This window comes from Suncus etruscus, chromosome 6 (genome assembly GCF_024139225.1).
Source record: "Suncus etruscus isolate mSunEtr1 chromosome 6, mSunEtr1.pri.cur, whole genome shotgun sequence".
Taxonomy (NCBI): domain Eukaryota; kingdom Metazoa; phylum Chordata; class Mammalia; order Eulipotyphla; family Soricidae; genus Suncus; species Suncus etruscus.
Window position 1 is genome coordinate 70,115,187 of NC_064853.1, and position 14,434 is coordinate 70,129,620.

Sequence of the window (14,434 nt, forward strand, 5' to 3'; positions counted from 1 at the left end):
TGTATAAAGCTTGAGCAATAATATAAAAAGTATTAAGTGAGTAATACTGCCAATATTAAGCACTCACTATGAGTGCTACGTTGTTTTTGTGTGTAGAGAAATCTATACATAAGCACATGAAATCAGGATCTCTCAAACTTTAATGTGCCTGAAGTTTCTTGAAGATTATGGTGCATAAAATGCAGATTCTGGTTCAATACATTAGCAGAAATATTTAGATCCAGAATCTGCATTTCTCATAGGTCATGGGAGATATTGACATGATCAGTTTGTGAACCATTTGCTGAGAACCAAAGGAAGTTTAAATTAATTTAATATTTTGTTTTATCTTGAAAAAAGAATGAGGAAGATAGCAACATCAGTTGTTCTTTTTGTTTGTTTTTGTTTGTTATTTTGTCAGATATCCTAACCTAGAAATTACACAACAGACATCATTCCAAAAATGGAAATAACAGCTTGGTAATTGGCAATCAACTTAATTCATTGGAAAGAATAAGGTCTGAAAATGAATATGAAAGCAATTTCATTCTCATTAGCTGTTTTAATTTGTTTCTTTATATCCACTGATAGAAAACAAATATACTCAGATTGATCCAGAAGAGAATTTTGCGTCGTCACATGTATTATTTTATTGATTCACAGATGTTTGGAAGAGGAAGAGAAAAGTGATTCAGAAATGGAAATAACTCCCCTTTAAATACACTTCATACACACATTTTCCAATACCTTCACTGTGACAGTCTCTATACCCTTTTGCCTCTTGGTGAGAAAATAAAAATTCTATCTTCCTTTAAGCTATTTACCATGGACAAAATGATACTCCACTCTCCAGATGTTTCCACAACAGAGAGTTAAAGAAAGAAGGACAAAAAGAGAAAAGCTTGATTTCAGACACACTGAGAGCTCTATTCATTAGGAAAAACCCACTAACTTCCATGTACAACCCAGTTCTTTAATCCAGAGTCTTCCTGGCTTTTGAAGACTGTTTCCCCACTACTGCATGTTATGGGCAAGAGTAACCAGAACAGAAGGAACAAGGCTCCCTGCTTTCCTCCAGCATAGTCCTCTTTTGAAAGGCCAGACAGTACATACTGGAGTCTGAGGTAATCTGAAGCTCTAGCTGCTTTGGAGACAACCTGATGGCCATACTTGCTTCCTTCCCTCCTTCCAACTCCATTTCTGGCAGAAAAGGGAACTGTAACTCTCGTCATGCCTTGAAAGCTCAGGTCAAAGAGCCAGAAAGATGAAAGCAAATATAGCTTGTCATCTGTTTCTCTCATTTAAGCTTTTTTGTTTGGGGGAGCACACCCAATGAGTCTCAGGGGTTACTCCTGGCTATGCACTCAGAAATCGCTCCTGGCTTGGGGGACCATATAGGATGCCACATACAAGGCAAACACCCTACCGCTGCACCATCACTCCAGCCCATAAGCTGTATTTTTTAAAAAATAATTTAATTGGAAGGCGGTGGCAGGGGCTGAGGAGGGCACAGTCAGTGGGCGATGCGCTGTGAACTCACTCCCAGGCAGCCAGCAGAAAGGGTAATGAATATCACCATCTGAAGAAAGAGTCTAGACAGGATTCTTCTCAGGATCTTCAGAGAAAAGATTTGGACAGAGTAACTATCTGCATGTTTCCGTGATGCAATGAACACCGAACAGAAAAAGGTGACATCAGGCTGGGAAAATCTACGAAACTACGCCTACCCAGTGGGACCCGACCATGAGAAATTATAAGAACTTGAGAAAGGGGAAGCCGCTGAACTCTGCTGGAACTCAGATGCCAGCACCCCTGTCTGTCTGTCTTCTGTGCTGTGCTCCATTTTTAGCCTGATTTTATCCTGTGTGTGGCTCAACTGTGGACACCTCGCCTTCCCTGGAGCCTTCCCTGGAGGTGAGCTTACACGCTGAGAAAGGGTGGAGCCAGAGGAGCACAGCCGCTCCACTTAGCTTCCCAGCCGTGCACATCATTTAGCCAATGAATACAACCACAACACGTAGAAAAACCCACAATACAAGTGTGACAATGGGAAAACAACGCAGGCCGCACCAGACATAGAGAATGACGATGGCAACTCTGATGACTTGAACATGACCAACCAACTAGTCAGTTTCTCAGATAAGGAGTTTAGAGTCGCAATATGGAAGATGTTCAAAGAACTCAAAGAAAGTATAGAAGAGAACACTAATAAGAATCAAGAGAATATGAAGATAGAAATCAGAAAACTCCAAACTGAAATTTCAGGTCAAACAACAGGTCTGAAAAGCTCAGAATATGAAAAGAAGAAAAACATGGTTGAGCTTTCCCATGGGTTAACAGCAGCTGAGGATAAAATTAGTACACTGGAAGATGAGATGAATAACAATTCCATACAGCAGAAAAAATTGGAAAAAAGCCTTAAAGCAAATGATCAAACAATGAAAAAATTACAAAAAGAATGGGAACAGAAGAAAATAGAAGTCTACAATAAGCTCAACAGAAAAAACTTAAGAATCGTTGGAGTCCCAGAGACCCAGGAAGAAAATCTCCAGGAAAAATCAAAAGTCAAGAACATCATTAAAGAGAAACTACCAGAGCTAATGAATACATGAGATCAAATCCTGAATGCCTGAAGAGTACCAACTAAAAGAGACCCCAGAAAAAACACCCAAGACACATCCTAGTCACAATGATGAATCCCACAGATAGAGACAGAATTCTGAAAGCAGGAAGATGGAAAAGAGAAATTACATTCAAGGGAACATCCTTGAGGTTTACTGCAGACCTGTCACCAGAAACAATCAAGGCCAGAAGGCAGTAGTGGAACAGAGTGACAAAACTCAATGAAATAAATGCTTTGCCTAGAATACTGCCCCCAGCAAAACTCAATTTTAGGTTTAAAGAAACAATACATGGTTTCACAGACAAACAACAGCTTAGAAACTTTACAGACTCAAAACCATTCTTAAAAGAAAAACTGAACGGCCTACTTTAAGACAAGACTGACCAACAGACACACAAACTTCGATATAAAGATGGCACTAACTCCCAGGACAATTCTTTCTATCAATGTCAATGGACTTAATGCACCAGTTAAGAGACACAGTGTGGCTAATTGGATCAAAAACACAATCCAAACTTTTTTTTTCTTTTTATTTATTTATTTTTTTTTAAATTTATTTAAACACCTTAATTACATACATGATTGTGTTTGGGTTTCAGTCTTGTAAAGAACACCACCCATCACCAGTGCAACATTCCCATCACCAATGTCCCAAGTCTCCCTTCGCCCCACCCGAACCCCGCCTGTACTCTAGACAGGCTCTCCATTTTCCTCATACATTCTCATTATTAGGACAGTACAAAATGTAGTTATTTCCCTAACTAAACTCATCACTCTTTGTGGTGAGCTTCCTTAGGTGAGCTGGAACTTCCAGCTCTTTTCTCTTTTGTGTCTGAAAATTATTACTACAAGGGTGTCTTTCATTTTTCTTAAAACCCGTAGATGAGTGAGACCATTCTGCGTTTTTCTCTCTCTCTCTCTCTCTGACTTATTTCACTGAGCATAATAGATTCCGTGTACATCCATGTATAGGAAAATTTCATGACTTCATCTCTCCTGACAGCTGCATAATATTCCATTGTGTATATGTACCACAGTTTCTTTAGCCATTCGTCTGTTGAAGGGCATCTTGGTTGTTTCCAAAGTCTTGTTATGGTAAATTGTGCTGCAATGAATATAGGTGTAAGGAAGGGGTTTTTGTATTGTATTTTAGTGTTCCTAGGGTATATTCCAAGGAGTGGTATAGCTGGATCGTATGGGAGCTCGATTTCCAGTTTTTGGGGGAATCTCCATATCGCTTTCCATAAAGGTTGAACTAGACGGCATTCCCACCAGCAGTGGATAAGAGTTCCTTTCTCTCCACATCCCCGCCAACACTGTTTATTCTCATTTTTTGTGATGTGTGCCATTCTCTGGGGTGTGAGGTGGTATCTCATCGTTGTTTTGATTTGCATCTCCCTGATGACTAGTGATGTGGAACATTTTTTCATGTGTCTTTTGGCCATGTGTATTTCTTCTTTGTCAAAGTGTCTGTTCATTTATTCTCCCCAATTTTTGATGGGGTTAGATGTTTTTTTCTTGTAAAGTTCTGTCAGTGCCTTGTATATTTTGGAGATTAGCCCCTCATCTGATGGGTATTGGGTGAATAGTTTCTCCCACTCAGTGGGTGGCTCTTGTATCCTGGGCACTATTTCCTTTGAGGTGCAGAAGCTTCTCAGCTTAATATATTCCCATCTGTTAATCTCTGCTTTCACTTGCTTGGAGAGTGCAGTTTCCTCCTTGAAGATGCCTGTAATGTCCTGGAGTGTTTTGCCTATGTGCTGTTATATATATCTTATGGTTTTGGGGCTGATATCGAGGTCTATAATCCATTTGGATTTTACCTTCATACATGATGTTAGCTGGGGGTCTAAGTTCAATTTTTTGCAAGTGGCTATCCAATTGTGCCAACACCACTTGTTGAAGAGGCTTTCCCTGCTCCATTTAGGATTTCCTGCTCCTTTATCAAAAATTAGGTGGTTGTATCTCTGGGGAACATTTTCTGAGTATTCAAGCCTATTCCACTGATCTGAGGACCTATCCTTATTCCAATACCATGCTGTTTTGATAACTGTTGCTTTGTAGTACAGTTTAAAGTTGGGGAAAGTAATTCCTCCCATGTTCTTTTTCCCAATGATTGCTTTAGCTATTCGAGGGTGTTTATTGTTCCAAATGAATTTCAAAAGTGTCTGATCCACTTCTTTGAAGAATGTCATGGGTATCTTTAGAGGGATGGCATTAAATCTGTATAATGCCTTGGGGAGTATTGACATTTTGATGATGTTAATCCTGCCAATCCATGAGCAGGGTATGAGTTTCCATTTCCGTGTGTCCTCTCTTATTTCTTGGAGCAGAGTTTTATAGTTTTCCTTGTATAGGTCCTTCACATATTTAGTCAAGTTGATTCCAAGATATTTGAGTTTGTGTGGCACTATTGTGAATGGGGTTGTTCTCTTAATGTCCATTTCATCCTTATTACTATTGGTGTATAGAAAGGCCATTGATTTTTGTGTGTTAATTTTGTAGCCTGCCACCTTGCTATATGAGTCTATTGTTTCTAGAAGCTTTTTGATAGAGTCTTTAGGGTTTTCTAAGTAGAGTATCATGTCATCTGCAAACAGTGAGAGCTTGACTTCTTCCTTTCCTATCTGGATTCCCTTGATATCCTTTTCTTGCCTAATCGCTATAGCAAGTACTTCCAGTGCTATGTTGAATAGGAGTGGTGAGAGAGGACAGCCTTGTCTTGTGCCAGAATTTAGAGGGAAGGCTTTCAGTTTTTCTCCATTGAGGATAATATTTGCCACTGGCTTGTGGTAGATGGCCTTCACTATATTGAGAAAGGTTCCCTCCATTCCCATCTTGCTGAGAGTTTTGATCAAGAATGGGTGTTGGACCATATCAAATGCTTTCTCTGCATCTATTGATATGATCATGTGGTTTTTATTTTTCATGTTGTTGATGTTGTGTATTATGTTGATAGATTTACGGATGTTAAACCAGCCTTGCATTCCTGGGATGAAACCTACTTGATCGTAGTGGATGATCTTTTTAACGAGGCATTGAATCCTATTTGCCAGGATTTTGTTGAGGATCTTTGCATCTGCATTCATCAGTGATATTGGTCTGTAATTTTCTTTTTTGGTAGCGTCTCTGTCTGGTTTAGGTATCAAGGTGATGTTGGCTTCATAAAAGCTATTTGGAAGTGTTTCTGTTTGTTCAATTTCATGAAAGAGTCTTGCCAAGATTGGCAGTAGTTCCTCTTGGAAAGTTTGATAGAATTCATTAGTGAATCCACCTGGACCTGGGCTTTTGTTTTTCGGCAGACATTTGATTACTGTTTTAATTTCATCAATGGTGATGGGGGTGTTTAGATATGCTACATCCTCTTCCTTCAAACGTGGAAGATTATAAGAGTCCAAGAATTTATCCATTTCTTCCAGGTTCTCATTTTTAGTGGCATAGAGTTTTTCAAAGTAGTTTCTGATTACCCTTTGAATCTCTGTCATATCAGTCGTGATCTCTCCTTTTTCATTCCTGATACGAGTTATCAAGTTTCTCTCTCTCTCTTTCTTTGTTAGGTTTGCCAGTGGTCTATCAATCTTGTTTATTTTTTCAAAGAACCAACTTCTGCTTTCGTTGATCTTTCGGATTGTTTTTTGAGTTTCCACTTCGTTGATTTCTGCTCTCAGCTTTGTTATTTCCTTCTGTCTTCCTATTCTTGGGTCCTTTTGTTGAGCATTTTCTAGTTCTATTAGCTGTGTCATTAAGCTACTCAGGTAAGCTCCTTCTTCCTTCCTGATGTGTGCTTGCAAAGCTATAAATTTTCCTCTCAGTACTGCTTTTTCTGTGTCCCATAAGTTCTGATAGTTTGTGTCTTTATTGTCATTTGTTTCCAGGAACCTTTTGATTTCCTCCTTGATTTCATCTCGGACCCACTGGTTATTGAGCATGAGGCTGTTTAACTTCCAGGTGTTAAAGTATTTCTTCTGAGTCCCTTTGGAGTTCACAAATAATTTCAGAGCCTTGTGGTCAGCGAAGGTAGTCTGCAAAATTTCTATATTCTTGATCTTATGGAGGTATGTTTTATGTGCCAGCAGGTAGTCTATCCTGGAGAATGTCCCATGTACATAGGAGAAGAATGTGTATCCAGGTTTCTGGGGATGGAGTGTCCTATATATATCCACTAGGCCTCTTTCTTCCATTTCTCTCCTCAGGTCTAGTATATTCTTGTTGGGTTTCAGTCTGGTTGACCTATCCAGTGTTGACAAAGCCGTGTTAAGGTCCCCCACAATTATTGTGTTGTTGTTGATATTATTTTTCAGATTTGTCAACAGTTGTATTAAATATTTTGCTGGCCCCTCATTTGGTGCATATATGTTTAGGAGAGTGAATTCTTCCTGCTCTACGTACCCCTTGATTAATATAAAATGTCCATCTTTGTCCCTTACAACCTTCCTGAGTATAAAGTTTGCATTATCTGATATTAGTATGGCCACTCCAGCTTGTTTATGGGTGTTGTTTGCTTGGATAATTTTTCTCCAGCCTTTTATTTTGAGTCTGTTTGTTCTGACTATTCAGGTGCGTTTCTTGTAGGCAGCAGAAGGTTGGATTGAGTTTTTGATCCATTTAGCCACTCTGTGTCTCTTAACTGGTGCATTTAGTCCATTGACGTTGAGAGAAAGAATTGTCCTGGGATTTAACGCCATCTTTATTTCAAAATTTGGTGTGTCTTTTGGGAAGTCTTGTCTTAGATTAGATCTTTCAGTTTTTCTCTTAAGACTGGTTTTGTGTCTGTGAAGTTTCTGAGCTGTTTTTTGTCTGTGAAGCCATGTATTCTTCCGTTAAACCGGAAAGTGAGTTTTGCTGGGTATAGTATTCTGGGTGAAGCATTCATTTCATTCAGTCTTGTCACAATATCCCACCACTGCTTTCTGGCATTGAGTGTTTCTGGCGACAGGTCTGCTGTAAATCTCAGGGAAGCTTGCTTGAACGTGATTTCCCCTTTTGATCTTGCTGTTTTCAGAATTCTGTCTCTATCTGTGGGATTTGTCATTGTGACTAGGATGTGTCTTGGGGTGGTTTTTCTGGGGTCTCTTTTGGTTGGTACTCTTCGAGCATGCAGGATTTGATCACATATATTCTTTAGCTCTGGAAGTTTCTCTTTAATGATGTTCTTGATCATTGATTCTTCCTGGAAATTTTCTTCCTGGGTCTCTGGGACTCCAATGATTCTTAAGTTGTTTCTGTTGATCTTATCATAGACTTCTATTTTCGTCTGTTCCCATTCTTTGACTAATTTTTCCATTGTCTGCTCATTTGCTTTAAGTTTTTTGTCCAATCTCTCCTGCTGTATGGAATTGTTATGTATCTCATCTTCCACAACACCAAGTCTATTCTCAGCTTCTGATACCCTGTCCCAGAGCTTATCCATTTTGTCATTCACTTTGTTTACTGACTTTTTCAGTCCTGTTAGTTGACATGTTATTTCAGTTTGGAGTTTTGTGATTTCTGTCTTCATATTTTCTTGGTTCTTATTAGTGTTCTGTTCAACTCGATCCATGGTTTCTTGGAGTCTGTTGAGCATCTTCCATATTGCTCGTCTAAAGTCCTTATCTGAGAGGTTGATTGGTTGGTTGGTCATTATCTGGTCATCAGAATTGTCATCTTCATTCTCTATGTCTGATGCTGGCCTGCGTTGTTTCCCCATTGTCACACTTGTATTGTGGGTTTTTCTACGTGTTGTGGTGGTATTCATTGTCTATATGATGCAGGCAGCACACTCCTCTGGCTCCTCCCTTTCTGGATGGGCTGACTTGCCTCTAAGGGAGGGGAGTCCTCCGTGGATGAAGCCTCACACTGGGTCAAATCTTAGGCCCGAGCATGCAACAGAGAAAACAGTCCGGAGAGAAATGTTTGCTTCTGTGATATAGCATCGTTCTTAGTGTAATTTTTCCTTCTTGCTGCAATGGAGTTCTTTCCTTAGAAAGAGTGCACGGCCGCGTAGCTTCGCTACGCGGCCGTGCTCCTCTGAGCCTCTTTTTGCCCCACTCGCAAGAGTTTCACGCAAGAGGACAGTAGACAGACATAGACAGGTCACACTCACAGTTTTTCACAGTTGGGCCCCACTGGGCTGGTGTACTTTCGCGGATTTTCCCCGCCTGGTGTCACACACAGGGAGCCGGCTTTTGCAAAGCTTAGCCGGTTTTCATGCTCTGTAGTCCCTCCCTGAAAATGGCGTCTGGGCGAGCGAGGTTTCTGGAGCCTCTTTTTGCCCCACTTGCAAGAGTTTCACGCAAGAGGACAGTAGACAGACATAGACAGGTCACACTCACAGTTTTTCACAGTTGGGCCCCACTGTGCCAGTGTACCACAATCCAAACTTTTACTGCCTACAAGAAACACACCTGAATAGTCAGAAGAAACATAGACCCAAAATAAAAGGCTGGAGGAAAATCATTTAAGCAAACAGCACCCATAAAAAAGCTGGAGTGGCCATACTAATATCAGATAATGCAAACTCTATACTTAAGAAAGTTGTAAGGGAAAAAGATGGACATTTTATATTAATCAAGGGGTATGTAGAGCAGGAAGAAATCACTCTCCTAAACATATATGCACCGAATGAGGGGCCAGCAAAATATTTAATACAATTGTTGCGAATCTGAAAAATAACATTAATAACAACACAATAATTGTGGGAGACCTCAACACAGCATTTTCAACACTTGACAGGTCAACCAGACTGAAACCCAACAAGAATATACTAGACCTGAATTGGAAGAAAGAGGCCTAGTAGATATATACAGGACACTCCACCCCCAGAAGCCTGGATACACATTCTTCTTTAACGTGCATGAGACATTCTTCAGGATAGACTACATGCTAGCACATAAAATATACCTCCATAATATCAAGAGAATAGAAATTTTGCAGGCTACCTTCACTGAACACAAGGCCCTGAAATTATATGTGAACTACAAAGGGACACAGAAGAAAAACTTTAATACCTGGAAGTTAAACAGCCTAATACTGAATAACCAGTGGGTCTGAGGAAATCAAAGAGGAAATCGAAACCTTCCTAGAAACAAATTACAATGGAGACATAAACTATCAGAACCTATGGGACACAGCAAAAGCGGTACTGAGAGAAAAATGTATACCTTTGCAAGCACACATCAGGAAAGAAGGAGGGGCATACCTGAATAGTGTAATGATGCAGCTCATAGAATTAGAAAGTAATCAACAAAAGGACCCCAAAATAGGGAGACAGAAGGAAATAACAAAGCTGAGAGCAGAAATCGATGAAGTGGAAACCTGAAAAATAATCCAAAAGATCAACGAAAGCAGAAGTTGGTTCTTTGAAAATATAAACAAAATTGATAGACCACTGGCAAAACTAACAAAGAGAGAGAAACTTGATAACTCGTATTAGGAATGAAAAAGGAGAGATCACTACTGATATGGTAGAGATCCAAAGGGTATTCAAAAACTACATTGAGCAACTCTATGCCACTAAAAATGAAAACCTGGAAGAAATGGATAAATTTTTGAACTCTTATAATCTTCCACGGTTGAATGAAGAGGATGTAGCATAGCTAAACACACCCATCACTATTGAGGAAATTAAGACAGTAATCAAATGTCTGCCCAAAAACAAAAGTCCAGGCCCAGATGGATTTACTAATAAATTCTTTCAAATATTTCAAGAGGAACTTCTACCAATCCTGGCAAGACTCTTTCATGAAATCAAAAAAACAGGAACACTTCCAAAGAGCTTTTATGAAGCCAACATCACCTTGATACCTAAACCAGACAGAGATGCTACCAAAAAAGAAAATTACAGACCAATATCGCTGATGAATACAAATGCAAAGATTCTCAACAAAATCCTGGCAAAATGGATTCAATGCCTCATTAAGAAGATCATTCACTACAATCAAGTTGATTTTATCCCAGGAATGTAAGGCTGGTTTCACATCCATAAATCTATCAACATAATACACAACATCAACAACAAGAAAAATAGAAGTCACATGATCATATCAATAGATGCAGAGAAAGCATTTGATAAGGTCCAACACCCACTTTTGATCAAAACTTTCAGCAATATGGGAATGGAAGAAACCTTTCTCAATATAGTTAATGCCATCTACCACAATCCAGAGGCAAATATTGACCTCAATGGAGAAAAACTGAAAACCTTTCCTCTAAATTCTGGCACAAGGCAAAGCTGTCCTCTCTCACCATTCCTATTCAACATAGCACTGGAAGTACTTGCTATAGCGATTAGGCAAGAAAAAGATATCAAGGGAATCCAGATAGGAAAGGAAGAAGTCAAGCTCTCGCTGTTTGCAGATGACATGATACTCTACCTAGAAAACCCTAAAGTCTCTACCAAAAAACTTTCTATACACCAATAGTAATAAGGAAAAAGTGGACATTAAGAAAACAACCCCATTCACAATAGTGCCACAAAAACTCAAATATTTTGGAATCAACTTGACTAAAAATGTGAAGGACCTATACAAAGAAAACTATAAAACTCTGCTCCAAGAAATAAGAGAGAACACGTGGAAATGGAAGCACATACCCTGCTCATGGATTGGCAGGATTAACTTCATTAAAATGGCAATACTCCCCAAAGCATTGTACAGATTTAATGTATTCCCTCTAAAGATACCCATGACATTCTTCAAAGAAGTGGATCAGGCACTTTTGAAATTCATTGGAAACAGTAAACACCCTTGAATAGCCATAGCAATTATTGGGAAAAAGAATATGGGAGGCATTACTTTCCCCAACTTTAAAGTGTATTACAAAGCAATAGTTATCAAAACAGCATGGTATTGGAATAAACACAGGCCCTCAGAGCAGTGGAATAGGCTTGAATACTCAGAGAATGTTCTCCAGACCTATAATCACCTAATTTTTTATAAAGGAGCAAGAAATCCTAAACGGAGCAAAGAAAGCCTCTTCAACAAGTGGTGCTGGCAGAACTGGCTAGCCACTTGCAAATAATTGAACTTAGACTGCCAGCTAACATCATGTATGAAGGTTAAATTCAAATGGATGAAAGACCTCGATATCAGACCCGAAACCATAAGATACATAGAACAACACGTAGGTAAAACACTCCAGGACATTGAAACTAAAGGCATCTTCAAAGAGGAAACTGCACCCTCCAAGCAAGTCAAAGCAGAGACAAACAGAAGGGAATATATTAAACTGAGAAGCTTTGCACCTCAAAAGAAATAGCACCCAGGATACAAGAGCACCCCACTGAGTGGGAGAAACTATTCTCTGAATACTCATCAGACAAGGGGCTAATCTCCAAAATATACAAGGCACTGGCAGAAATTTACAAGAAAAAAACATCTAACCCCATCAAAAAATGGGGAGAAGAAATGGACAAACACTTTAACAAAGAAGAAATACAAATGGCCAAAAGACACATGAAAAAATGCTCCACATCACTAATTATCAGGGAGGTGCAAATCAAAACAACTATGAGGTACCACCTCACACCCCAGAGATTGGCACACATCACAAAGAATGAGAACAAGCAGTCTTGGCGGGGATGTGTAGAGAATGGAACTCTTATCCCCTGCTAGTGGGAATGCCGTCTATTTCAACCTTTATGGAAAGCAATATGGAGATTCCTCCAAAAACTGGAAATCGAGCTCCCATATGACCCGGCTATACCATTCCTAGGAATATACCCTAGGAACACAAAAATTCAATACAAAAATCCCTTCCTTGCACCTATATTCATTGCAGCACTACCATAGCAAGACTCTGGAAACAGCCAAGATGCCCTTCAACAGATGAATGGCTAAAGAAACTGTGGTACATATACACAATGGAATATTATGAAGCTGTCAGGAGAGATGAAGTCATGAAATTTTCCTATACAAGGATGTACATGGAATCTATTATGCTGAGTGAAATAAGTCAGAGAGAGAGAGAAAGACACAGAATGGTCTCACTCATCTATGGGTTTTAAGGAAAATGAAAGACATTCTTGCAATAATAACTTTCAGAATGAAAGAGAAAAGAGCTGGAAGTTCCAGCTCACCTCATGAAACTCACCACAAACAGGGATGAGCTTAATTAGAGAAATAACTACATTTCAAACTATCCTAATAATGAGAATATATGAGGGAAATAGAAAGCCTTTCTTAGAGTACCGGCAGGGGTTGGGTGGGGAGAAGGGAGATTTGGGACATTGGTGTTGGGAATGTTGCACTGGTGATGGGTGGTGTTCTTTACATGACTGAAACCCAAACACAATCATGTATGTCATGAAGTTGTTTAAATAAAAAATTTTCTAAAAAGAATTAAAAAAAAACAAAAATTGTCTTGTAGAAAAATAAATCAACATAGGAATTATCTACCTATCATTTGTAACAGTTTTTGGATGTTTTATATTATTGGGTTATATAGAGAACATATTGGATGTACAAATAATAATATTAAAGTAAGTTTATTAGATTAAAAAATAATTTAATTATTTAATCACTGTGGTTACAAACATGTTTATAGTTGGGTTTCAGTCATAAAATGTACACACCCCTTTACTGTGCAACTTTCCCATTTGACTCATTTTGATCGGTATAATAGTCTCCATGTCCATCATGTATGTGAAAAATTCATGACTTCATTTTCCCTAACAGCTGCATTGTATTCTATTGTGTAGATGTACCACCATTTCTTTAGCCACTCATCTGTCGTTAGGCACCTGGGTTGTTTCCATATTCTGGCTGTTTTAAATAGTGCTTCAATGAACATAGGAGCACAGAGGTAATTTTTGTAGTATGTTTTTCTGTTCCTAGAGAATATCCATAGGAGTGGTATTGCTGGATCATATGGAAGCTCAGTTTCCAGGTTTTTTTTTTTGAGGAATATCATAATTTTTTTTTCCAGAAAAGTTGAACTAAATGGCATTCCCACCAACAGTGATGAGAGTTCCTTTCTCCCCACATTCATATCAACAATGATCATTCTTGTTCTTTGTGATGTGTGCCAGTCTCTGGTCATGAGCTGGTACCTCATTGTTGTCTTGATTTGCATCTCTCTGATGGATAGTGACATGGAACATTTTTTTCATATTGCTTTTGAGAAAGTTTTGGCTCACTTATTCTCCCCATTTTTGGATAGGATTAAATGTTTTCTCCTTGTGAATTTCTGTAGTACCTTGTATGTCTTAATATTAGCCCTTTATCTGATGAGTATTGGGTGAGTAATTTCCCCATTTTGTGTATCACATTTGCATCCTAGTCACTATTTCCTTTGAAGTGTAGAAGCTTCTAGGTTTAATATAGTCTCATTTGTTTATCTCTATTTCTACTTATTTGGACAGTGGTGTTTCCTACTTGAAATTACCTTTCATCTCAATGTCACAGAATTTTTTGCCTGTGTTTTCTTCTATGTGCCTTATAGTTTCAGGTCTGATATCCTTTTAGATTTTATCTTTGTGCGTGTTATTATTAGATGGAGGTCTGAGTTCACTGTTTTGCATGTGGCTGATCAGTTGTCCCAATACCACTTGTTGAAGAGGCTTTTCTTGCTTCATTTTGCCTTTCTTACCCCTTTATCAAAGATTAATTGATTATATATAGGGGGTCATTCTCTGAATACTCAAGTCTATTCCATTGATATGAGGGTTTGTGTTTATTCCAATATCATGCTATTTTTTAATAACTATTGTTTTGTAGTACAATTTAAATTTGGGGAAAGTAAAGCCTCCCACCATCATTTTCCTAAGGGTTACTAAGCTATTTGTGGACTTTATTGTTCCGAGTGAATTTTAGGAGTGTTTGATTCACTTCCTTGAAGAATGTGGATATCCTTAAA

General features: G+C 38.8%; 1 protein-coding gene across 1 annotated transcript in view; it reads left to right on the plus strand.

The window, feature by feature from the left end:
• The first annotated feature begins 1,502 nt into the window (after positions 1–1,502).
• LOC126011797 (ketimine reductase mu-crystallin-like) overlaps positions 1,503–14,434 on the plus strand; it is a 54,534-nt gene continuing 41,602 nt past the window's right edge. The window contains 1 exon segment of the mRNA XM_049775587.1: positions 1,503–1,541. Within this exon segment, the coding sequence (XP_049631544.1) occupies positions 1,503–1,541 (39 nt within the window).